This window comes from Artibeus jamaicensis, unplaced genomic scaffold (genome assembly GCF_021234435.1).
Source record: "Artibeus jamaicensis isolate MK-2021 breed Jamaican fruit bat unplaced genomic scaffold, CSHL_Jam_final contig_76, whole genome shotgun sequence".
Taxonomy (NCBI): domain Eukaryota; kingdom Metazoa; phylum Chordata; class Mammalia; order Chiroptera; family Phyllostomidae; genus Artibeus; species Artibeus jamaicensis.
Window position 1 is genome coordinate 13,020,383 of NW_026521954.1, and position 27,009 is coordinate 13,047,391.

At 47.1% G+C, this 27,009-nt stretch overlaps 1 protein-coding gene across 2 annotated transcripts in view; it reads left to right on the forward strand.

The window, feature by feature from the left end:
* SEL1L3 (SEL1L family member 3) overlaps positions 1-27,009 on the forward strand; it is a 94,542-nt gene that overhangs the window by 25,432 nt on the left and 42,101 nt on the right. Inside the window, exons 4-10 of one of the 2 annotated variants that reach the window (XM_037155510.2) lie at positions 395-516; positions 862-977; positions 3,435-3,493; positions 9,391-9,523; positions 10,903-11,035; positions 12,537-12,665; positions 25,802-26,013. In XM_037155510.2, coding sequence (XP_037011405.2) covers positions 395-516; positions 862-977; positions 3,435-3,493; positions 9,391-9,523; positions 10,903-11,035; positions 12,537-12,665; positions 25,802-26,013 — 904 coding nt within the window. The remainder of the gene's footprint in view (positions 1-394; positions 517-861; positions 978-3,434; positions 3,494-9,390; positions 9,524-10,902; positions 11,036-12,536; positions 12,666-25,801; positions 26,014-27,009) is intronic. The other variant, XM_053672399.1, reaches the window with a different exon arrangement.

The window sequence follows — 27,009 nt, forward strand, 5'->3', positions numbered from 1 at the left end:
CTAATTATGTTTTTCCTTTTAATCACCGAAATTAGAATAGCTTCTTATCAAATCACCTCTTATTAAACTCCAGCTTTTCATTCTGTGCCTGGCTTTGTAAGGTATTTGAACGGCAGGCACACGAGATTCTCACAGGGCACAGAAACAGACTTTTAGGTGCAAGCTGGAGTGTCTGCTAGTTTTGTACAATGGTGCTTAGCTCCTGTCTGTTCCAGTTACTATAACTACCTTTGTCTCAAAGATCAAGCTGTGCGAGCTGATCTCCCATGATGAACACGAAGCCATGCTCATCCCTTCATTGGGAAGAAAGCAATTTACTTGGTCATTGTGAAGTATAATTACCTGTTCTTGGATGATATCAATCTGCAGAATTTTTTTCCCCTCACTCTTCTAGGTTCACTGTTTCACTGTGGCTTTATTTACTCCATTATTGCAAGGCCAGTCTCTGTGGGATTCTGTACTTCGTGGATGCTGATGAGATGTACGGCACGCCGTCTGTATTTCTTACCGAAGAGGGTACGTGTAACACAGAATCTCAAACGATACATCGTTGCTTTCGTACGCTCTGTCTGTCTAGAATAAGGAAGATACTGTCAACGGGGCAGTTTAGCGAGAGCGATGGTTTTCAAATGTGGGCTTCAGGTTAAACTTTCTCCAGGAAGCTTAAACTAACTGTCTTCTTTACAAAGGAGTGCATGGATGTGATTTTTTTTTTTTTTTGCTTTGCTTTGTTTTGTTTAAAGAAGAAGGAACGTAGTCTTAGTCTGATAGCTCCTTAGGACAATGGTTGCAAAGGAGTAGCTATTTCTTTCACTCCTGGGTACTATTTGTCATTTTCATAAGGTTTGATTTTCATTTTAGGCCTCTTGCATATTCAGATGCATCTTGTCAGAGGAGAAGACCTTGCTGTGAAAACGAAATTCACCCTGCCTTTGAAGGAGTGGTTTCGCCTGGATATCTCGTTCAATGGAGGCCAGGTATCTATGGGCCGCCCCCCCATCAACCACGCCAGCGCTGCCACTTAAAGTTTGCACCGCTGAAAAGCCAGGGAGCAAGCAAATCTCTAAAAACAAATTTGTGGTAAATGATGAACTCTTTACAGCTATACACTTTTCCAATCAAACTTTTATAGATGGAAGTTTAAATCATAAGAATCCCATTCCATTTAATTGGCTTTTATAGTGCTTCTTTTGACCATATTGTGAGTGAGTAAATAAAATAGCCAGCTATATAGCTCCAGTTATCTGAAGAACTCAGTGCTTTTCCCCTGGTGAGATAGACTTTGCGGAGATATATGGTAAAACAACATCAGCCAGGTTTCTATAGTGCTATTGAGCTACAACTTTTATTTTTTCGGGAAATTTATTAGTTGAGTCGAGAATTGGTTTGACTGTGTTTGGCAGTTGAAACAATTGCTTCTGCTTGGCATAAACTGGCAAATAATAATTAACAAACCTAAGTGCCGATTCTGGTGGGACGGAGGGTCTTTATCTACTTGGAACTATAAAACACTCTGTGTAACTGTTTCCAACTGTCATAATGCAGATTGTATGGATTATGGCAAATCTGTTGTTACAATGAAAGGCAATTCCATCTTTCAATCTGCGCAATGTCAGTGTGCTACTTTTCTTCTGGTGACTTCATTTTCCCATCAGCTTTGCTTATTGATTTGTGACATGCCGGCCACAAAACTGGAAGAGGCGTCTTGTTTGTCCTGTGTTTTATTGGATAATCTGCAGACTTCCCTTGGTGGCCAGGTTTATCACATTTCCTTTTTCTGAAGAGAAAGGAACTCGGGTCAGTCCTTGTTGCTTTCCCGAGAAGAGTCTGTAGCCAGGATCCTTGGTACATTAGTTTGTTTCTTCAACGACGTGAGATGACGTGTCTGTGGTCCCGGTTTTAGCTTCTTATTTATGTGACAATTACAGTGGCAATCTAGTGTGGTTGCTGCTCTTCTCCTACGAAGGTCAGCTTCCCTGTGTCACTTAAGACAGCTGTGAGGTCATCAGAGCAAATCCCAGGTCATATTTTGCTCCTACTGTATGTAAGGCACTGTGCTCAAGGAGCGTATAGACTATTTAGGGAATTACCATCAAGCAGGTGAAGGGACGTCCTAAGGTGAGCTTCACTGCCAAACAGTTCATAAGGATCAGAGAAGAGAGACAGCGCTTCATACTGGGACGCTGGAGGGGCAGGACCCACAGAGGATGATTCTGCCAGTGGGCAGCACTGGGGTGGAGAGGGGCGTGGGGAGCAGCTCACACAGCACTGGGGGGGAGAGTAAACCAGTCTGACCAGAGGAGAAATGTGCAGACCGCAGGACACTAATCAAAGGAAAAACTGTCTTCAGGGCTGGAATGTGGAAAATCTTGAATATCTTGGAATTTAGATTTCTACTTGCAAAACAGCAGGGCCTCCTGGAAGCTTTCGGAGCAGAAGAATTGTAAATCAAAGTAGTTCTTTAATTAAAGAGAGGAATTCAATGGCAGAGCACATGATCTGATCAAGCAGGAGAGAAGAATTACGCAGGCCAGATGGGATGGAAAGAAAAAGGATTTTTTTTTCCATTCCATCTGGTCTGCCTAAAAAATATAGGTCCCGGAACAATACCTAATTGTTTTTCTACACGAAATCCACCTCTGAGATGGGACTACCACATTCATTGCTTTGACTAAATGGACAGATTGGCGTGAAGTGAATGGTTGGTTTAGAGAAACACCTGGTTTGAGCCATTTTCTTCCTCCAGTATGTGGCTGAACTGGGTTGGATTCTCTGGGTTAGTTTGCCTTTCACGGACACAGCAGTGTAGACGCGTCTTGGAGAATCTGGCTACTGAGCAGGTGCTCGGTCAGCCCTGGCCCTGGGCTGGGAGTGGGAGAACGACAGGAGCCCCTTAACGCCAGGAGTTTGTGTCCTAATCCAAGACACTGAGAAGAATGTGGGACAACTGATGACAGCTGATAACATCCAGGACAGAAACATCGTCACCATGGAAAGGACGGTGACGCTGCTTCTCAGTGGTCAGGGAAAGAATAGTGGGAACCAGCGGTGCGTGGAGGAAGTTGGGTGCCAATCCCGTTTTGCCCACTAAGGCTTTCGTAGAATTCCAGTGAAATTTCAGAAACTCCTTGTGTCTTACACATTCCCTTGTCTTTCTGTGCAACAAGCTCGGAAGCACAGAATGAATCTACCAAATGAAACTTTGGCTTGTAGTTTGGAAATATCTGACACCTACTGGGTGAAACTGCTTTATAGGTCTTTTTACCACAACTCATTGGGAGAAATTGTATTTATTCAATCGTACAGGGTTAGTGAAGTGTTACATTTCTTTTTGCTGGGACTGATCAAACGTTTTGGGTAACTTACGCCCAGATCTGTTTCCATGAGGTGGGGTGCGGAGAATAAGTGATGCTTGTCTCTCTCTCCCACCGTAGATAGTGGTGGCGGCCAGCACCGGGCAGGGTTTGGAAAGCCAGCACAATCAGACCATTAGGTGAGTGCAATCCTTCTTCCAATTGAAAATGTTGCTGCTTGAGGGTTAAGGAATCTTCATGCCTTGGCCCTCAAGCCTAAGGTTATTCCCTGCACCTCCTTATTCAGCTTTTCTGAGCATGTGCGAGTCTGCCCTGTGGCTGTGGTCTTTGTCCTTTGTTTCCTCCTTTTTTACTGTCTACAAACTCACCTGTTTCCCCCCGCAACCTGTTTTCTAAGCAAGAGAAAATACTCCTCTTTCCAGATCTCATTGTAAATTCTTCCTTTCATGGCACTTTGTATAATTCATTTTCTTTGCAAATTATCTTCTACAAAGGATTCTCAAAAAATAAATCAAAATATTAATGTTGCTTATTGAGAATGGTTGGTAATGTTGGCCTAGTATAAAACATAAAAGCAGACAGTCTTCATATTTATGTTCATAATCTAAATTTGAAATGTAAGCAACTATTGATATTGGTGTAACTTTTCATCTTTATAGAACTGTTCCTAGAAGAGGTACAGAAACTGAGAATTGGGTCCCTTGCCTTGTATGTCATGATTTTTTTTTTGAATATGCTTCTTTATCCCTGTATAGCAGTGGGAGTAGCGGAACCAGAGGGCCAGCTTTTTTAGGAATTCAAGATACCTCATCATGGCTTGGTAATAAATGAATGTATAATGAAATGCTTAAGGACAGTCTGAAGAACAGAAAATAATGAGTAGTTTCATATGTATACTTTTCTTAAATGTGCCAGGAATGTTGGCGCTTGGGCGGGGCAGGGCTGGGGGGTCATTCCACCTTCCTGTGGTCATTTGACCCCACCAGGCACAGGGCCGCCTTTCCAAACAGGCTCCATTCACTCACAGCCCCCTCACACCCCACATGTCTTTGAAGACCAGTCATTACAGAAGGGAAAGCAAATGGGAGGAGACAGGGGAATATAAGGGCATCCAGTCTGCTTCCCTCACCTCCTCACTGCCTGCCATTTCTGTTTATGTTGAAGCCAAGCTGGTTCTTTTTAGGCCCATGTAGAACAATTCGTATTTTTATGGCTGGATTAAAGGATTAGAGTTATACAGAAAGGCTAAAGAAGTGGCCTTCCTTAGCTTTCAAAGAAAAGGTCAGTGATAACTGGATAGTTATATTGTAGCGTGGACGCCGAGGCCTGAGACCAGAGGACCGCCTTCAGGTGCACCAAGGGGATGCGCACCCTCCAAAAAAAGTGGGCGGGCCTGAGTGCTGCTGCGTGGCAGGGCGCCGTGGGCTCTCCTCTCAGGAGTTTGCTTTGGGCGAACGGAAGACGGTGGCTCCTTGGAAACCTCTTGACTGCCCTGTTTCACTAAGGAGGCAGCAGAAATTAGGGGTTTGTGTTTCAGGACATGAAGTCTGAAATGATACCTCCCCTGTCTCCCTTGACACCCATCTCCAGCCCCAGGACATTGATGACAACCAATTGGATTTCATAGGCCCTTTTTCATCTTTCTATGTGAGAGCTTCCTTTTCTCCTAAATCCTAGAAATCCAGAGGCTGGCGTGGTGGGTCGTAGATGTCTCCATCCTGGATCACAGTATGATCCAGGGCTGGGATCAGGGTCAGGTGAGAGCGGCAGAAATTACGAAAACCTTGCAGTGCGTCAGTTTGCTGGGGCTGCCTGAACAAAGTACCACAAACCGAGTGGCCTCAACCCCAGAAACTTACAGTCTCGCAGTTCTGGAGACTGCAAGTCCAAGGTCAAGGCATCAGTAGCACCATGTTCCCTCTGAAGGCCCCAGAGGAGGGTCTGATCCCGGCGCCTTTCCCAGCTCCTGGATTTTCTTTGACTTGTGGCTGCATAACCCAGTCTTCACGTGGCGTTCTCCCCATGTGCATGTCTGTCTTTGTCCAAATGTGCTCTGATTATAAGGACACCAGTCATACGGGATTCAAGACCCCCCATTATGGCCTCTTCTTAAGTAACTACCCTTCTGCAGTGGCCCCATTTCCTAAGCAGGTCACGTGACGAGGTCCTGGGAGCCCAGACTTCAACATACAAATTTTCAAGGGGTGCACCATTCAACTCATGACAGTATTCATGATAAATAACATTTTCTACAGTTATTTTTTATAATCAAAATCAATGTAAAGAATCATGATGAACAAAATGTCACTGTGTTAGGAGAAGACAAAATCAGTATGGTCACAGAAGATTACAGACATGTGGGCCAACTGCCAGGGACATAGCAGTTCAAGATCCCAGTTAAAGCGCTGAAGCGGCTCCTCACCTGGGGACCGACCCTGGCAGTGCCCAGACCCGAGGGTGCCGTCACCGCCAACTCAGTGGCCCGGCCCCAATCCCTGGACCCGCCCCCGTCAGCAGAGCACCTGAAGAGGTGACACCGGGCCCACAGGGTCCCCTGTGATTGGATGTTTGGAATCCCACTTTCAGAGTGGGCCAAGCCAGTGAACCGAATATCCCCGATGTTTATAGGGGTTCCAAGGAAAGCCTTTGGACCTCCTTTCTACTTGTTCTCAAAATGCACACACAGTGGGATGGCTCTCGCACAGCGTTGGTAGAGGGTGACCCACCACTCAGGGCTCGAAAGTGCAGCATTGCTCTCAAATGAGAGGCTGCCAGTAACATTTGGTGGCAGGCAGCAACTGCGGACCTGTGGAGTGTTGAATTCATCCATCCATCAGTCTGTCCATCCATCCCTCCATCCAGTGTGTATTCATGCATCCAGCGCCCGTACCACATGCCAGGCACAGTGCTGGACTCTTGGATTAAATACAGTCAGCCCCTACTAAAAAGCCTAGCAGGGGTGATTGATCTTCAACAAGGACATTCACAAATAAATGTAAAATTACAAGTTGCGGTAAGTGCTGGAAAGAAAAGGAATTAAGGCAGCCTGAGGAGATGACGAGGGGGCCAGCACTGAGAGCAGGTCCTGGAGCAATGACACTCAAGATACTAATTAGTCTACGTGAAGGGGACAACTCTTCCCTGATTCTGAGTGAGGTCCGCTGGACCACGTCACTCACGGTCCATTCTTCTGGCTGCTGGTCCTCGGCAGTCGTAAACCAGGGCAGGCTCTGATGTCCAGATGAGAGTCAGTGTGCCAGCGTGTCAGACGTTTCTGAAAGGGACCATCCTGGGCTTTGGAAGAGTCTAGCTCAGCTTTTATGTCAGTGAAATGGATGACCGCTGGGAAGTGCACAGTACAAGCAATCTTCGTGCAGCCACAAGGACTTTAGCGCAGAGAAATGCTGGAGACCACGCTGGGGAAATCTATTTGGTTATATCATGATAGTGATAAAAAAACTAAAACTACAATCCAGTGCAATGGAGACCAAGTAATTTATTGGTCAGTTAAAACCTCAGTTAAAGGAAGGATCATTTAAAGATGATACCTTAAATATTTTATTTTAATCAGAAAGGTGAAACGCACATTCATTTGCCATTCTTTCTATGTAGAGCCTTGATTGGCATTCTCTCTGATCCTGGGTAAACGGCACACAATCTCCATTTCTCCCAGTGAAAAGGAAAGGAGGCCACTTGTGAAACTATCAGAGCCCAAAATCCATCTAGATGTCTTCAGTTTCTTTTTCCAAACAGTTGTCCTAATTCCACAATCCTTTTTTTAGTAACCATTATTTTACTGAGTCTACCCAAAGTAGTCAACTCAATTTTTGCAGAATGAATGACTTCCGCCACACCCATATTTTATTGGGTAACATAGTATGTCATTAGCTGGTACGGTTAAATGACCATACAGTTGGCATTAACAGGTTTGGAAACAGACACATCTTATTCATATGAAGCATGTAACTCAAGAGATGAGAGCAAAAGTTCAACATACATTGATATTTCTCTCCTTCCCTTCACCGCTAAAGATAAATAAATAAAATCTTTAAAAAAACTTGTTTTAAAAAAAAGTTTAACACTGAACTAAGTAATAATAACTGTGAAGTTCTGGAGCCTACTATGTGCCAGGAATTGTTCTAAATGCATTGTTTAGATACTAGTTCATTTAATCCTCACAACAGCCTGTAGCTAGGTACTGGGATTATCTCCTCGGATAAAATGAGCAGACTAAGGCTGCGGTCAGCTAGCACCAGGCAGGGTGAGGGATAGACCATCGGGGGAGCTGGCGGGCTGGGTAAGCGGAGTTCCATTAAGAGGCCCTTCACTGCAGAAGCAGCTTCACACCCACTAAGTGCCAGGTGTTGTCTCAGGAGGGTGGTTTAGGTCTTTCCAAGGCCTTGAAAAACAGAATCAATTCACAGGTCTGATAATAACTTCGAGGTCCCACCTGAAAAGGGGGTGTGGGGGGAGACCATCGTCTTTCCTCCTGTCCTTTCAATTCTGCAAAGAGAACTATCAGGAGAGAAAGCCTCTGTTCCGTGTGAGTTGCTTGTCTAAAGCGTGTTGCTAAGGGTTCCCTCTGGCTGCCGTCAGCGCTATCCACACGTGCCCTCTCCTCACTCTCCTGTCTTCCTCTCTAGCCAGGTGTACTTGCTGCGGGGCAGGTTCCTTGCTAGCAGTCAGTCCATCACCTCTCCTGGGATGCCTGCAGGTTGCTTGGCTGTTTTGATCCGACCGCTGGTAGCCTGCTCTGTCCTCACAGGCATCACGCCGGCCCCTCACCCCCATGGCTCGCTGGGCTCCTGGCCGCCTGCCTGACAGTTTGCGCTCTTTCTTTCCACTTCTGTCTGCCCTCTGCGTCCCCGGCTCTTCGCTCTTTGCCTGGCTTCTCACCTGATGCCTGTCTCGGCCCCTCCCCCTTGCCGTTCACATAGGAACATGTGATCTCACGTGCTGATCGCACCTTCCTATTTGAATTTTTAAATGGTTTAAAAAATCAAAATTATGCGAAAAGGTGTACAGGTAGATGTCTTGCTTCTAACCCTGCCCCTGTCAATTCCATCCCCTAACCCCCTTACCCTGTGCCATCGGGAAATACTGATTTGTTTCTTGTATGTACTTCACAGTTTTTATGCAGACATCACATGTATACACAAACATACACACATCCATTCTCCTCTTCCCTAGATAAAAAAAAACATACGCTTTATTCTGCACTTTTGTTATGTTCTCACTTAACAGTGTGTTTTGGAGGTCACTCCAGATCAGCACGCAGAGCCCCGTGTCTCTGAAGCTGTGCAGTGAAGAAGCTCACGGCCAGGCTGGTGGGATGGGTGTGGGTTAGCCTTCACGGACAGAACACCTGCAGTTTCCCAGGCCTTGGTAAATGTAACCCATGCTGCAAGGAGCGACTCTGGGCATTTGATTCGTGCTAACCCAGTGTTCCTTCCCGACCCTCTGAGTCTTTCAGGACGAAGTGGACTTGCCGTGGGTCCCCCTCTGCTGACCTCTTGTCTTTGGCCAAGACCTTTGACCTTGCTGTGGCCTCTTCCACCTGAGTCTGAATTTACATAAGTTTTTTTTGCATAAGTTATCTAGTAGGATATGTTTTTGGTTTTCCTCCACAGATACCTTCTATCCATTCAACAATTTCTTTTTTCCTTTTAGAGCATAATAGCTTTAGTTAGAACCAGCAATTTCAAATAATTTTAATAATTCCAAACAATTTCACTAATCTCAATAGCTGGTCCTTTTTGACAGTGAGCCGGGCACTTGACTAGACATTTTATGTCTTATATTTCACTTAATTTTTTTTAACAATCCTCTCAGTGAGGAACTAATTCACTAATAAGAAAACAGTCTCAGAGAGGTTAAGCAACCGGTCCAAGGTCACACAGCTGGTAAACAGCAGAGTTGGGACCCTAGCCCAACTCCGCCAGACCCCACAGCTGTCTCATCTGCTGGAACTCAGAGTGAAGGGCTGGTGGAAATTTGGGGCAAGTCAGTGAGGGTCAGTGAAAGAGTCTCTTTTTAAAAATCTGGTTCAAACACGAAGGTTTGTGTTTTCCTGCAGCTTCCGGGAGGATTTCCATTATAACGACACTGAAGGGTGCTTCATTGTCGGAGGGAGCAGGTATGTGCCCGGCATCGCAGGGTTTTTCGGACCCCTGAAATACTATCGCCTCCGCACGCTGCACCCTGCACAGGTGAGCCCAGGGGATGGAGATGAAGTTTGCGGGTGCTCATGGGCTTGTGGCTCATGGGGCCCGGAACCCCGTGTAAACAAAAGATTTATTTAAGCTGTATCTCTCATCAGCTCTGTCCTCAAACATTATTAATATTGAGTCTTTCCCCCTAGCTAACACGATAATAGATTTCTGTTAACGTTTGGTTCATTTAGTACTCAGAAAATGGAAACCATTTACTTCCTCTGTTTTAATAACCACTGGCTTAATTATAGAGTAGGTTTTTATCAGGCTGTTGCCTATCCAGTGATTAAGCTAATGAAAGGACAGAGTCCTAGTTGTTTGGTAAAGCTTCTTCTATACGCTGTTATTTAAAGTAGCAGAGGAGCCGCTCCAGCCGATGAGACTCTTGGTTCTTTCCACGGCTCCCTTCAGAAACACGGGCCCCACTCACACTTGGGCGGTTGGTCTAGAGGTCTTTGTATTCGGAACTGCATGTGCCGTTGGATGGTCTCACCTCCAAAGCCCACCTAGAGGTGCAGCGCTGCCCCCCGAAGGGGCCTTCACAGCGGCTGTGTCTTCTGCCTGGGTAAGGAGATTCCTTAACAAAGAGCCGTCTTCAATTCCTGTGACCCCGTGGGGGTTGTTCTGGGAAAAGCAGGAGTCACAAGACAAAGCCATGGAGGAAAAATGGGAATCCCTACCACCCGTGGGTGCACCTTAGAACCCCTATTGAGAGACCTGCTACTTACTGAGCACCTACATACCCTTGCTATGTGCAGTGTACTCTGATAGTCTGTGTTCCACTTTACAAACAAAATCACTGCTTGTTACGACCCACTGAAATGATTTCATGACCCTGTCAATGGGACACAATCTGCATTTTGAAAACCACTGAGTTGAGGTAAGGCCTCTGTTCTGTGAAAGAGCTTCCTAATCTCTCTTAGGCAGATAAGTCATGAAAGAACGTGGTACCTGCATTACGTCAGATGGGAGCACAGTGTTCCGGAGCACTGACCTGGGAACATAGGCCAACAGGACAGGGTGGGCTTCAGCGTTAGGGAAGCCGCCCTGAAGCGATGACCTAGAATCTGGCCCTTGGGGGTTGAGTAGGAGCCTGCCAAGCAGGAGAAAAGGGGGGGCCTTGTCTCTGAGAAATTCCGACCTTTAAGAAGCTCTGCAGAGGAGAAGATGGCTCAAAAAGAAGCAAGAAGGAAGTGGCCAGAGCCGGCATGCCCTTGGATGACACCCTCCCTTTGCAAACCCGGATCGGATGGTCCGAGAGCAAACTAGCCAGCTGGGGGGGTCAGCAGAAGGACGTCAACGCCTGACAGCCTTCCTGGTGCCGAAGGGGAATGCATGACAATACCTGCTCATTCGATTTTCTTGCCTTCTTGTAGATTTTTAACCCGCTCCTTGAGAAGCAACTTGCTGAACAAATCAAGCTCTATTATGAACGGTGTGCAGAGGTTCAAGAAATAGTGTCTGTGTACACATCCACAGTACAGGAAGGGGCCGGGAGCCAAGACACGTGTAAGTACTGAGCTTCAGGAGAGCAGTCTCGAGCTCTGTGTGTTTGTTTGTGTCAACATGTGTGGTTGCTTTCTGATGGGGGTGAAGGAGGACATCTGTGACTGGATCGGTGGGGAGAAGTATGACCTCCACAGGGGGGTGCAAGTGAAAGTGTGCCTTCCACCTGGATTCCAACAAGACCCGCAGCCGACGGCAGCCCAACCGGCCTCATCGCTTTAAGCAGACGTGATTCAGTTTAAGAATATAAATGAGAGTGTCGCGAGCCTCGCGTTTCGTAATTCCCATTCATAATGGGATCTTAGGCCAACCTAAGAAAATAAAATGAATTGGAAAATAAATTAATCATTAGAAATGTTTCCCCATCGGTGCACTTTTGTCTTGGACCATTAATATCTGAATATTAGCTTTCAGAAATGTTGAACAATGACTTTGTTGTTCGGGGCTTGGTTTTATTTTTTAAATCCTTGAAGTCGACTCATTGGGGAAGAAGACGTTGGTAATTTGCAACAGAAGGAAGGAATTTCAAAGAGCCTGCTTTCGTGCCTGCTCCTATTTGCACAGACATCTTCTCACTCCCGTGGGGTGTTTATCTGTTGCGAAACTCGGTCTTGTCTTCCACTGTTCCAGTCTGGATCTGGCACTTACCAGTGTCTCTGTGCTGTGGACCTTCTTGCCTGATAGGGTGGCAGTAGAGTTAGTCACATATGTTTCTTCTGAAACAGAAGTTCCTGTGGGGCCTTTGCCATCAGCAAAAGCAAATTGAGTATTTCAGTCCTGCCCACATATCTCGCCATCTCCAGAGCTGAACTTCCTGTTCCAGGCCACGGAAGACTGAATGGATGCGTCTCGAACATACCCCAGTCCGATGGGGTTTGCGTAAAAACCGTCCCAGGGAGTGATTAGAGGTGGTGATAGGTAAATGTGGAAAGGCAGCGCTCCTGCAATTCAATTTAAGAATAGGCTGTACTGGTCCCCGGTTGCTGCTCTCACCGCTGAGTCATCCAGAAAATACGGTGCTGTCAGAAAGGGGGAAGATATATAGGAATAGTAATATCCTGAACAGGAAAGAAACTGATTTCGATAACTGATGAAATTTTAGGAGAGATAGCCTGAGTTGCAAGCCCAGCCCTGCATGCCGATCTGCTTGGAGGCCTTGGGGAGGTTTTTCTAGCATCGACTGCCTGGCCTCCCTGGGGGTCTTCGGGCTTTGCTCCTTAGCTCACACTGCCAACAAAATGGCCTAGATACCGGCCTCCTGGGGGCCCGTCCGAGGCCAGCTGCTCATTCTGCAGAATTATTCAACAGCCATCAGCAACTTTGGCACATTTCCCTTGGACATGGCTTTAAATATGTGACCTCAAGGCAAAAGCATCTCACCAATTTCAGATCCCTAATGCACCCCAACCCGGAGCCAGTAACGTCACATCTGACCCCTTATTTCTAGTTTCGTTTAGGGTGAAGGGGTGGAGAGAGATGAGACTTACGCTTCCCTCTCCTGCAGGTGACCTGCAGAACTCCTACCTAGACCTGAGGCGCAGGTACGGGAGACCCTCGGCGTGCAGAGCCTTCCCCTGGGAACAGACGCGGAGAGCCCAGCACGCCAGCTTGTTCCAGGCCCTGCTGGAGACAGGTCTGTGGACGGGTAGTGGTGTCTTTGCCTTGCGTTTGGACGCCGGTTGGGAAGGCTCCCTGTTTTCCCACCGTTTCACTCGCCCTCTCTGGTGATTTATGCCTCCAAGTTATTTTTAACCCTAGTCTTCTAGCTTAACTTTAAATTTAAATTCTGCCTTGTCCACAGCCCTCAATATATCTATGCACATTTCCAACACTGAATACAAAAACTTATATTTAGGAATTGCTTGAGCAATTCTTTTTCTTTTGAAGTTAAATTTTTTTAGTCCTCACCCAAGGACATTTTTTCATCGCTTTTAGAGAGAGAGGAAGGGAGAGAGAGAAATATTGATGTGAGAGAGAAGCATCGATTGGTACTGGGGATGGCACACACCCAGACCGGGGATTGTTCGTGCCTGGACTGGGGATCAAACTTAACAACCTTTTGGAGACTGGATGACGCTCCATCCAACTGAGCGACACTGGCCAGGGCTCGAGCAATTCCTTGTTTAAAGCCGAGGTCACAACTGGACAGCCTACAGCCAGAGCTGGCCCCCAGATGTGATTGGTTTAACACACACATTGTTGTCAACTTAAAAAAAAAATAGTTACCAGATTTAAAAACCTTGTGTAACAATGCAAATTTTTAGCTCTTCTCCAAAAAATTGCAAAGACCTGGCCACCTGGCCGACATGGCAGCAGTCCTGGAGGTGTGTCCTTGGCACCGGCCTGTGGGGCTGTCCACGGCCTCTCGGTATTTCAGCACCACCTGCCTACCTCTTTCACGGGTCTTACTGGCCTGGCCCATAGGCACTTGAACTTGAGACCTTGGTTTAAAGTACACTTTATGTTAGCATCTTGAGAATCTTCCCACATGCAGCCAGCTTCTCCCATCGCGATTTGGCTTTGCTCGGTAATTAGTACCCCCTGTAAAGCCACGAGGTTGCTCAGAACCACATCTGTTAAGAGGAGGGAAGCTGGAGATGTTCAGCCTGGGGAAGGGGATGCAGAGATGGGGTGAAGGTAACTATCTTAGTGGCCTGAGGCAACCCGTGCTGTTCCCGTTACACAGCATTGCAGAAACTGACTTCTTCCGGTCAGAACTTGCTAACAATGGCAGTGTTCAATGGGATAGATTTCCACGGCAGAGAGTGACCCCCCTCCCCTCTCCGGAAAGCATTCAGTCGATACAGGATGTTTCACCTTCCGTTCATTTGATACTTGCTGAGCAGCCGCTTAGTTACTTGGCGAGAGCTCAGAGGTAGGTAAGCCAACGCAAGGTCCCTGCCCTTGAGGGACAAACTTGAAAGCAAAGAAAAAAGGTCATGCTGTTGAAGAAAGGCTGTGGAAAGACATGGTCAAAGGAGGGAATGGTCAGTTTGACCTGAAGGGCTTGGATGTTCAGAGAAGGCTTCCTGGAGGAGGTGGCGCTGGGACCGATTCTTGAATGGTCAGTAGGCGTTTAGCAGATGAGTAAGGTGGGGGTGGGCATTGCACACAGAGCAGCTGCAGAGAGGTGGGGGCAGCACAGCAGTTTCGATGAGGTGCAGGGGGGTCGGGGGGCAGGAGAAGGCCTGGAGAGCTCAGACACCGTCCTGAGGAGTTTGTGCTTCTTTGTAGGTGACAAGGACCAGTGGAAGGGTTTCCAGCAGCAGGTAGAGGTGGGACCAGCTCTGGGATTTTGAGGTCACTCTGATCGTTGGGGGAAGTAGGGGAGCTGGAAGCAGGGGGACCTTCGCAATGGCCCAGGGGGAGAAGACACAGGCCCGAGAGGGACAGACCGACAGAGTTAATAAGGGCTGTAACGAGGACGGCCCTGAAGGACCCCTTCGGAGTCGGGCAGGGAAGGCTGTGCAGGGTCACGTGACAGCACCGCCTCCGGGCCCAGCTGGTCTGGCTCTGGATTCTAACTTCGGGCTTCACACTAGCTGTGTGATCTGGGGCAAGTAGCTTTATTTCTCTGAGCCTCAGTTTCCTCATCTGCATCATGAGGTGACAGTGGTACCTCTCTCAGAACAGTCTAACAACACATGCTAAGCTCTTTGTAAGCCGTGTTTCTTACCCTTGGCTCTATTGACACTTTGTTCTGGACTATTCTTGTTGTGTGGGTCTGTCCTGCACATTGTGGGGTGTTTGGCCGAGCTTCTGGCCTCTACCCACTACCTATCAGTAGCCCTCCCTCCCACGACTCCCTTCTCGAGCTGTGACGACCAAAAATGTCCTCTGACATCGCCAGATCACCCCTGGTTGAGAACCGCTGCCATGTAAGCATTAGAGATACTACAGCGGGGCAGAGACAGTTACCGGGTTTCATTGGTCGTCTGGGAGGGGGTGGGGCTGCCCTGCCAGACAGGCGAACAGGGGAGGGAGGGCCGTGCTGGGTAATGCAGGCAAAATGGGCTTTATGTGATTTCTGATCGTATTTAAATGTGGTTTTGCTGATGGGGAACACAAGTGAATCATTTTCACGCTTCTTTTCTAAGTAAATACTCTCAATGGAATGTTTTCATGTTCTTTTTCCAACTCAGAAGTTTTGTCTATAAGAATTTATAATCATTTTTCTTTTCCGTGAAAATCTGGAAATGAAATTTAATTAAAAACCCAAATCATGAGCTCCCAGTCCCCGAGATTTCCTGGGCTGTGGTGTGGCAACACTGCCCCACCACGGGCCGACCACGAACACTGTGACCCCGGGCCCCCTGCACTCTGCCTTCCACCCCGTTTTTCTGGGTTACGCCGTCCTGTCCATGAGGACTGGGGCGGCCTCTGCAGAGGTGGGGCCCAGAGACCTCATTAAAATTCATCTCTGCCTGGCAGACTGCCCTCGCCCGAGGCTGTCCCAGCATCCTCCTGCTGACCCTGGCGAGGTGGGCGTTAGACACTGGGCCCATTTTCCAACAAGGCTGAGAGAAATGCAGAAAATTTGATTTCGTAAATTGAGGGTAAAAAATGAGTGCATATTTTGTAACACGTCTTTCCTCTGATCTATAAAAAGAATTGTAGTGAGACTGGTGTGACGATGTATCCGTTCCTGGTTTCTCACGTACCCTTCCTCCCAAGTTCAGCTTGCTCTGTCTGGCCGGCTCTGGAGCGCTTTGAACGACTGGTTCATGAACTGTGTGTGCCTTGTTTCCTGCTGCCCTGGGCTGACCGCTCCGTTGGCTGGGGGGGCTTTTGATTAAGTTCATCCTTCTCGTATTCCCGTTTTCATATCTGAGATAAGCTATGAGAATGGATGCGAGCGTCAGATGTTTGAGGCTTGGAATTCTTGCCGTGGGAACCCAGTAGGTGCTGTCCCCAAGGTAAGGAACTGGACCGTGTGCGGAACTTCTCAAGTCCCTCACATGACAACTGTCCACACATTCGTTCGCTAAACAAGTCTTGACTGGGTGCCGTCTGCGAGCCAGGACAGAACAGCCGTGGGACCATTCAGGTGACTAGAGAGAAAATACCAACTCCCTTCATTTGTACAAAGGAATTACTGTGTGGAGTTGTCTTTTCCTGGCATTTTGAGAAGGAGAAAAAGAAGACAGCGTGAGACAGTGGCTTGTGATTCCGAGTTCTCTGCGGCAGCGTCATCTTTTTCCTTGGCAGCCTCTCCTCGGCGAGCCGGCCACTTCCCAGGCCACCACGCACGCTCGTTTCGGGCTGGAGAGTGTGTTCTCCCCGCACGGTGCGATTTGTGCCGGATCATCTGCTCTCACTCTGAGCCAGCAGCACACTTCAAAGGGGCCGTGGGCACATTTCGGGGGGTGGAGAGTAGGAAGCGTGGGCTTCGTCAGCAACTAGCAGAGTGTGACGAAGTGTCCTCTATACTCTGGCCAAGGGAAGTCAGGAGTGGTCCCCACCTTCCCGTGTCCCCAAAGGTGGGGCTGTACTTTCTCCTCCAAGAATCACCGAGTATTTATACGCCCTCACTCTCTAAGGACTGTAATTAAAAATATATACACAGTTTCTGTGGGAAAGTACTAACAACATGAAATTCCCCATTATGGCCATTTTTAAGGGTTCTTTTTGGTCGTGTCAAGGACATTCACGTTGTTGCTTTAACAGCTCTCTAGAACTTTCTCATCTTGTAAAACTGAAACTCTGTACCCACTAAACAACTACTTCCCATCGCCCTTAGTAGAATAGTAACCACTATTCTACGTTCTGTCTCTATGAACTAGACCGTTCTAGAGCCTCATATGAGGGGAGTCACACAGTATTTGGTGCTTAGCATGAAGCCCTCAGGGTTCAACATGTTGAGCATGTGTCGGGACCGTCTTCCTTTTTAAGACTGAACCATATTTCATTGTGTGTAAACCACAGTGGTGTAGCCATTCATCCTTGATGGACGGCTGGGCTGCCTCCACCTCCGGGCTGTTGTGAGCAGTGCTGTTGTGAGTGTGAGTGTGCAAATCTCGTCAAGACTCGGCATTCAGGTTTTTTCAATATATACTCAGAGGTGGGATTGCTGGATTTTGTGATAATTCTACCTTGAATTTTTAAAGTATATTTTATTAATAATGGTATTACAGTTGTCTCATTTTTTTCTCCCCTTTCTCCCCCTCTGCCCTGTCTGTCCCCTCCCTCCAGCACCCCCCCGCCCCCATTTAGTGCACGTCCGTGGGTTGTACATGTAAGTTCTTTGGCTTCTCCATTTTCTATACTATTCTTCACCTCCCCCTGTCTTGTTTTGTTCCTACCAATTATGCTTCTTATTCCCTGTGCCTTTTCCCTTATTCTGTCCCCTACCCCTCCACTCTGATCACCCTCCTCCATATGACCTCCATTTCTGTGATTCTGTTCCTGTCTAGTTGTTTGTTTAGTGTTTTCATTTTTGTTTTTGGTTTAGGTTCAGTTGTTGATAGTTGTGAGTTTGTTGTCATCTTACTGTTCATATTTTGTATCTTCTTTTTCTTAGATTAACATTTCATATAATAAGGGCTTGGTGATGATGAACTCCTTGAACTTGACCTCATCTGGGAAGCACTTTATCTGCCCTTCCATTCTAAATGATAGCTTTGCTGGGTAGAGTTATCTCAAGTGTAGGTCCTTGCCTTTCATGACTTTGAACACTTCTTTCTAGCCCCTTCTTGCTTGCAAGATTTCTTTTGAGAAATCAGCTGACAGTCTTATGGGAACTTCTTTGTAGTTAACTGTCTCCTTTTCTCTTGTTGCTTTTAAGATTCTCTCTTTATCTTTAATCTTGGGTGATGTAATTATGATGTGTGTTGGTGTGAGCTTCCTTCGCTCCAACTTTTTGGGGCTCTCTAAGCGCCCCAGACTTCCCGGAAGTCTATTTCCTTCACCAGATTGGGGAAGTTCTCCTTCATTATTTTTTCAAAGAAGTTTTCAGTTTCTTGCTCTTCCTCTTCTCCTTCTGGCATCCCTGTGATTTGGATGTTCAAACATTTAAATTTGTCCCAGAGGTTCCTAAGTCTCTCATTTTTTTTTTGAATTCCTGTTTCTTCATTCTGTTCTGGTTGAATATTTATTTCTTCCTTCTGTTCCAAATCTTTGGTTTGAGTCGCAGTTTCCTTCCCTTCACTGTTGATTCCCTGTAAATGTTCCTTTATTTCACTTTGCATAGCCTTCAATTCTTCCTGTACTTTGCAACAGTGCTCAACTATTTCTGTGAGCATCCTGATTACCAGTGTTTTGAACTCTGCATCTAACAGATGGGCTCACTCCTCACTGCTTAGTTCTTTTTCTGGAGTTTTGATCTGTTCTTTCATTTGGGTCATACTGCTTTGTCTTGGCATACCAGTCTGGGTGAATGTTTCTTCTTTAACTTCTTGGTTATGGGACTTCCATACAGTTCAGTTTTCTGGCAGTTCTGGTTATTTTTTGTTCTTAAATTGGTGGTTATCCTTCTCTTGGTTGTGCGAGGAGGCACAGTGTGTCTACCAACGCCTCCATCTCAGCCAAAAGGTCTACCTTGAACGTTTTGAGGGACCACGATACTGTTTTCCACAGTAGCTACATCATTTTAGATTCCCACCAACAGTGCACAAGAGTTACAGTTTCTCCACATCCTTGCTAACACTTGTCATTTTCTCAGACTCCTGGGTATGAGGTGTAACTTATGTTTAGAACTTGTATACCGGGGAAAGTCTGGTTTAGTAGTGATGAAGAATAGTGCTTTCATACAGCGACATAATGTCTCTGGAAGAGCCTCAGGGATGAGAGAAGTGGCACATGAGTATGTAGCACAGCATTGCCCAGATAGAGCTCATCGCACTCTGCCCTCGTTTACAGCCATTTGATCCTATAGGTGACGCAGTCGCTCGCTCAGTTGCAAGCTCGTTGAGGGCAGTGTGTGCAGTGGAAGTGTCCCCGTGCTCTTCTCATTCTGCACAGCGTCTGCATGGGGCTACGCATACGTTAGCTGCTCATCTTCCGTGGGACCCTACACAGCGTGTTTCTGTACCATTTCCTCAAAGCACATACCTCACTGCTGCCCTCCACCCCCACACCTCTCAGCTCACCTGGCCTGGGACAGTCTTCAAGTCCCAACTCAGATGCTGTCCTCAGGGCATCTTTCCTGTCCCTCCCAGGCAGACGGCTCCATCTCGCCAGCTGCCCTTGACATGGTGTCAGTTTCCCCTGCACGGTACCTGTCTCACTGCCTCATGGCTGATATGCCCGTCTGATTCCACAGTGCAGCTGAGACAACAGGAACAGGGGCTGGGATTTCCTTGCAGACCCTCAGTAAATATTTGTTGAGTAACTGAATGGACTCCCAATGAATAAGCGATTCCATTGTAAGTACTAAAAAAAAGTGTTTTGTTGGGTCAGTGAGTCACTAAAGGAACACAGAGTTTGACTTCTGGGAGGCACAAGTTCAAGGTCTGTGCCAACCAAGTGATGACACCCCTGCAGACTGGGAGTTCTGTAGGTTTATTCGCCCCTCTCTCTATTTTTCTCATTTCTTACACTCTCCTCAGCCTGTTACCTCTCGAAGCCGCTGTCCTGGCTCTGAAAACACGTCTACAAACAGTTCTGTTCCCCAGAACACTGTTTGCCAGCTCTCTCCGGCAATGAAAGGAGACCGGACTTTTTCTTAGTCTGCGCACACCCATTACAAAAGAACTTTCGAAATGCGGCCCTCAGAGTTCTTGCTTTCATAGGTCTGCAGTCCCGCTGCTGAGGTGTGCGGTGCCCACATGTAAAACAGTACCTTACGTGGGGTGCCTCCAAGCACGGGCCCTGGGGCAACGGTTGGTAACGAAAAGCACAGACCAGCCCACACACAACCCTCTGCCAAGGGCTCCTGAGTGCGGGGGAGGGAGGCTTCTTCCGTGTTGACAGCTGATCTGCTAACCTGGTGTAAAACGCAGCTGTCCCCTCCAGTGGTTCCCACTCTAAAGTAGCGCAGGACCCGTCCCTCACCTCGCAGAGTTGGCGTGCTTTTGAATGAGAGGCGGCAGCACTCCTTGGGCGGCTGGCTATGCACAGTGCATGTAGATGTGGCCGGATCCCCCGCCTCCCTTCCAGGGCTGCAGCCCTGCATCCCAAGTGCTTTGCTTGGCACGGGGATTCTCTGGGGCTGCCCTGTCCCCAAGTTCACCGCTGGCCAGGTGCCGGGTGGCATCCAACACTAGACCCCACATTCAGGTCTTCAGGGGGACTGTTCTGGTCAGTCAACCTCTTCAGTGTTTCCTGGGGAACCTCCAGTTCTTCAGGAAAATGGCTCCTGGCAGAGCATAGAAATTGCCCTATTAGCATTTGGCTTTTTCTAATACTAGAACGGTAGTATTTCAGTGTGCATGATTTTTCACTATGTAAGAGGTGTGCTGGCTATTTTTTTTGCTCTCCTGACACTTTTTTTTTTTTTTTTTGGTCAAAATGGAATGCTTTGAACTCAAAAACCCTTTGAATAGGGCTCTGGCGTCTAGAGAGAAGAGGTGGGAACTGGGCTGGTGAAAGGCTGGAATGACAGTGGGGGGGCGGGGCTGGAGGCTGGAGAGCTGGTGGTGGAAGGAGTGAGGAAGGTCACTGGAGACTCCAGGGCAGGGGGGACTCGCAGGCAGGGAAGGACAGGTGAGAGGGCCAGCCTCTCCAGAAATCTTCTCCAAGGCCGCCTTGCTCCCTCCTCCACACCCTTCTGTATCCTGCCTTTTATCCTGCACGGGGCGCCTCTGAGCCCATAAGAGTTGGTGACCGTGGCCCCAGGAAGTCTAAGGTCTGCCAGCAAATGGGTCTCGGAAGAAGGCCAGGTCTGGGGATGGGCTGGCCCTCCAGGGCTGACACCATCTGTGTTTTGGGGCAGGGCCAGGGCCTGACACCTGCCCCAGGCTTCACTGTGCCCAGTATGCGGGAGGGTTGCCGGCTGCCTTGGCTTTGCTCTAATTTGTTTTTAACTCTTTTCATTTTTTGCCGACAATTGCAATGTTTATTTGGAGACTCGGAAACACAGAGCATGGAAATGATGTTACTTAATAATGCCGGGATGCTGTGTCCTTTAAGAACTGTTTGCATTGTTATTCATTGCAGAACCATTTTTTTTTATTTACGAAAGCATACATTATAGTTGTTTTTTTTAATTCACAGAAGCACAAAGGAAGGGCCATACTCTACCTGCCGAGATAATTCCTGATGATGGTATTGAGAGTTGGAGAGGAGGGGACAGAGGGAGGGAGGAGGGAGGGAGAGAGATTTCATGTATAAAACCAGAAAATTTGCACTGCACCGAAAAGAACAAATAGAGCTTACTTTCGAGGTAGAAACCAGCACCTCCTTAGGTCTCCGGAAACCCGGTGGGGCTCACCTGATGGGAATGCAAATGAGGAATGCCCTGTGTTTTTTTTTAAACTAGTAAACTTGTTGAAGGTCTTCTTTTTCTGGTTACATGACATTTTCTCCTTTCACTTTTCTCCCCCACTCCCAAACTTCTACTTTGGATGCATACCACCTTTTGGAAGCTTGAAACTAAAAATGACTTTCCTATTGATGTCCCCGTTCCTCTCACAAGCAGTGAGTCTGTCTCTCTCCTTCTGAATTCGCAATCAGGTGCCCACACCAGCACCTTCAACCAGTGGCTACTTTCTCATTTTCTGCTTTTTGCCTCTTTTAACGACAGGCACGCACGTGGCCGCCTTATGGTATTGCTCTAAAAAAGAACAAAGAGGAAAGCAAACAATGCGATGAAGAGGAAGGATTAATTCACAGCCCCGACGCCTGTCGTTTCCTTAGCTTCTGGTGCAGGAAGGAGAAAATGGGAAAATGTCTCCTTTTTCTATTTTGCTTGTTTTTCACGACACCATTAATCTCCATAAACAAGGCATGTTTTTCTTTCAGTTACAGACCGCCTAGAAAAAATGCATATGCTAAACCAGATGGGTGAAATTAATAGTTCCCATTAAACTGGTTTTAAAAATTACCGGTTTTACAATATCACCAGTGTCATCCTGGCTTTGATTTTGTGCTTGAACTTTTCTGCACAGTTAGAACTTGAACTTTAAAGAATGTGCAGAATGGAGTGGTTGCACCCTGGTTGGGTAGCTCAGTTGGTTTCTCTCTCTCTCAAATCAATAATATTTAAAAATTTAGAAACAGAGCAGTTTTACTTTAGATGTATTTTTAAAAATGATGTTCACTAGTACAGAAAATTGTTTAGATTCTTTTGCAGAGAAAATACTGATTGGTAATATTGGGGGTGAGGCGATCATTTTAATATGTAAAAGAACTAATGAAGCCTTTTCAAGCCGCCTACATTTCAGGCTGCAAAGTATTTTTGTGCTAAGGCTTAGAGCTTTGGAAAGGATTTCCCTTTTGCCCACCCCCCCTCGCCCCCCCCCCCCCCCCCCGGTTCTCCAGCAAGCCCAGCTACCTGGACATTCCCGCTATTGATTTCTGGGGTTCTGGGCCAGAGGTCGGCAGAGTAAGGGTTTCATTTGGAGGTTCATTTGGTTTGGAGTAGCTTCTCTCCTCTGAGCCCACAACATCCATGTTCGTGGGTACTCAGGCAAAACTCATCATCTTAGGGGTTGGGCAGAGCAAGTGAGGCAGGGAGGAGTCGTTAAAGAAACACTAATGTTGCCTTGCTCTGAATGTGCCTGGAGGGGCACGTATTTAAAAGTAAACATGTGAATCAGCAGAAGAAGGATTTATTTTGCACCTCCATCAGAGTGCTGCAGGCACGCGGCATGCAGTGAAGATCCGTATCCCGTCTGCCAGTGGAGGAGGATGGCATGCTCTCAGCTATGCAAAGGGAAAATCCAAAGTGAAATCTGCAGACTCCCGGTGGAGGGGGTGCTGTTATTCAGATCTGTCCCAGCAGATGAGCAGACAGAAGTGTTCAGGGGTGTTCACTACCATGTTGTTGGTTATAGCAAAACCCTGGACACAATCCAGGAGTCTAAAAATAGAGGACCGGTTAGAGCAGCGGCGCTGCTGTAGAATCCAATACTATTGAAGCTTTAGAAAGAAGGAGCTTCGGAGAGCCATAGACTGATGGTACTCATGAGACGAAGTTAATTTCTGAAGGTTGAGGGTCAGAATCTGTAGGGGCTTTGGGGGAAGAAAGTGTGTTTGTATATATGCAGCGAGGTGCACATGTAGATTATTGTCTGTGCACAGGAAACTTCTAGAAGCATGCATACCACGCTTTTTTTTTTTTAAGATTTTATTTTCATTTGCTTTTAGAGAGAGGGAGAGGGAGGGAGAAGGAGAGGGAGAGAAACATCAGCATGTGAGAGATACACCAACCAGTGGCCTCTCACACACCCCCAGCCGGGGACCCGCCCCACAACTCGGGCGTGTGCCCTGACTGGGAAGCAGACTGGCAGCATTTCCGTTCACAGGCTGCCACTCAGTCCACTTGGCGCCAGGGCACCAGGCTTTCAACAGTGTTTCTCTTCACTATTAAAGAAAGATTGGGAGAATAATTTTTAAAATTATGACAATTAGTTTGCTACTCCTGACATGAAAACATGTTGAATTACTTGATTGTTTATTTAAAAATTCTTATTTTAGCCCTGGCTGGTGTAGCTCAGTGGATTGAGCATGGGCCTGTGAAGCAAAGGGTCGCCAGTTCAATTCTCAGTCAGGGCACATGCCTGGGTTGCAGGCCAGGTCCCCAGTAGGGGACACATGAGAGGCAACCACACATTAATGTTTCTCTCCCACTCTTTCTCCTTCCCTTCCCATCTTTCTAAAAATAAATAAATAAAATATGTTTTAAATTCTTACTTTATAATTATTCTTATTAAAATACCCAGAAGCAGCAACTTTTTTCTCAAAATCTTCATTAGAATAATATATTCTGTCTGTTTACAGCTCATTTTAAAATTAGTGAAGAAAACTTTAATGGAGTTTATTGTACTTTTGAAGCAAAATCCATATAAAAATGACTACTTCTAATGATAAAAGAGTGCTATTTTGAAGTCTTCTGGGAATAAATAAGTTTTAATTTGAGAGGGGGAGAAGGATTGGGAGAGAGGGAACTTCTGTTTTTATTTTACACAAATCTGCATTGTTTGATTTTTTTTTAACAAAAGCCACTATTTCTTTAGAGATTAGAAAATACAAACAGAGGAGTAAATTCCATTTGTTCAGTAGTAGGGTGATTTTTTTTCTCAGCACTTACCACTTGGGATGGAGAGAGTAAAGGCAGATCCAGCCGCTGTCTGGGGAACCCGGGAGGGCTGGCGTGGAGAGTCGCAGGAGATGTACTTTTCAGCACCGGGTGTGGGGCGTGGGTGGGCGCCTTCCCCATAGCTCAGCCAAAAACGGCGCGTGCCACCTCTCAAGGACAGCCAGCCTCTGTGCCAGGAGGGACTGGCACCAGCTCCTAGCCAACAGCTTCGGTTTCACAGTTTCATCTGTGGCTTCCACTGGTGTCTGTGTTTAGCTTGGACCCTTGTGAGGGAATTGGACCCCTTAGAGAAATCAGTCTCAGATCTTCCCATTCAAGTTCCCCCTCCTCGGAAACTCCCCCCTCTCCATTCCCTTAAGAAGTACTCATACAATAAATCTCTTTATGGCCCCCCTGAAAGTTGATAATACTATTTCAATTTTGGATAGAATGAAGAAAATCAAAGACAAATGCTGGACATGGTTTTTAGGCAGTTAAAACTGTAGTCTGAAATAAACGAGCCATCTCTCTTTTGATGTCAGTGGTATGGTGCGATCCTATGTGGTGTTTTGTAACAGAGCACAGAAGAGAAGGCAAACATTCATTGTCTGAATTGATAAACGGAGGCGGGAATAGTAGAGACAGACTGTAGAAGACTGTAACACTTACATGATAGGGTCGTATAATGGGCTAACTTGGTCTTAAAATGGTCATCAGATTTAGGGAGGATTAGATAAGAGGAAGCATCATATAGCTTAAAGCAGTTGCGTAATGACGTCTCGACCTTGGTGGCCAGGCGCTTGTTGAGACACCTGGTTGCCTGTTGATGGGGGCGGGAAGTGGTCGGGGAAGCAGAGTTGAGTAGGAACTGGCTTTTGTGACCAGCCAAGCCGGACTCCCAGCTTGGCTCTGCCACTTGCCAGCTTTTGTCGCATTAGAGGGTTTGGTTGACCTCTCCAGGCTGCAGTCTGCTGCTCTGAAAAAAGGAGGGTGCTAATAACAGGGCCCCCCTCCCAAAATCATTTGGCTTACCTGACATAAGTCACACAAGACACCTAACACAGCATTTGGCATCTCGTAAGCCTTCGATAGAAGTTGGTTCATTCTTGTTACTGTATTTATAGAAACTGGAGGCAAAAGGTAGGGAAGCATCTCAAAATAAGTTTCTTCTGCTCAACTTTTTAGAGCAGCACAGCACCTAGGAACTATTTCTGAAATAAAGCACTCTCTTCTTCAGAGAGTCTTAGAGGGGAAGAAATTCTCTGCAAGTTGAGGTAGTCCTGATCTGGTGCTGAGTTACACCGAGTAAATTACTCTCTCGAGGCGCTGTCTCAGCTAAATAAGGCACATCCTTTTTTCCCAGGATGCTAGGCTGTCGTTTGGTGCCAAAGGAGAAAGCTATTTACAGAATGACAACATGGCATCCCCAGAGGGTTTGATTTACCTCCCCAGAAGCGGGTGTATTTCAAGGCACTGCCGAACCATCCACATTAATAACTTAGGTGGTTTAATTGGCTTTTCCCTCTTCTTCCTGAGGCCGAGTCGATCCCATGGTAATTAATCCTGTGGGCTGTGACTTGTGTTGCTTGCAGGGCCACGGCACCCGAATGAATCTCTTTTGGAAATCGGCGGGATGATATTTGAAAAGGCTGTGAAGAGACTCTCTCGCGTGGATGGTCTTCACCAAATGAGTTCTGTCGTCCCCTCCCTGATGGATTCCAGCTGCTGTGGGTATCATAAAGCATCCTACTACCTCGCAGTCTTTTACGAAACTGGATTAAACATGCCTCGGGATCAGCTGCAGGTAGAGTATTTCAGGGGATCTTGGGGTACCGATCACCCACGCTCTCTTTGCACACTGATGCTGTCCTGCCCCCGGTGGGACTGGATGAGTTCGTGATCCCAGGAATTGAATCTTGACAGTCGAGAACAACACCCTAGGGCTGTGTTAAAGACGTGCTTCTGCCTTCAGTCCTCCCTCTCCCCTCGCTGGGCTTGGGGACGTGATTTGTATATGCTAAGGGACAGTTAGGGCCAGGCTTACCAGAATCCCAGGCCTTTGGGAACAGGCGCCTCTTACCCAATCCCTATATCTGCTCTGGCTGTGGGACCATTGCCCCATGACTTGTTAGCAAGTCAAGTCATTTGGGCCTCGAAGCCAAGCGTTGCCACATCCAGCCCTCAACAGGAAAGCTGTGCCAGGCGGTTTCCTTTTCGGTTCTGGATCCAGTTGATGACATACTCGGGTAACTTTTGGAATCACGTTTGTGGAGGTACCACCGAGTGGGCCCTGATCGCCTTGTTTTCTGGCTTGTTCATCCCAAGTGTGGAGGGTCGTGCTATTTAGATGTGCCCAGGTGGCTCCATGCTCCTCGGTGACTTCTTCACACGTGACTCTGGCTTAAAGAAGCTCGTGACGGATGGCATGCTTTCCCGAGTCCCTGAGGCAGTCCCCACAAAGGTGGAATAGTCTAGAAGATTCTAGCCCTGTCTCTGCCACAAAGGGGCTGATTGGACGTGGAGCAACAACGCCTCTTCTCTGGGCCTCTGTTTCCTCAACTATGAAATAAGGTTTTTGGACCAGTCGATCTCAAAAGATGCTTCCCAACAGTAACATTCTGAGAGCGTGAGGTGGGGGCCATCTGGCCATAGGGGACATGACTGGAGCAGACCAGGGACCCTTAGAACAGTCAGCAGGAACATGAAGATACTGTGAGAGGTCCATGGAAGGCCCCCATTGTCACCGAAGAAGAGCAAAGGTCAAGGAATTTTAAGCTATCAGACATTTAGAAGGGCAGGT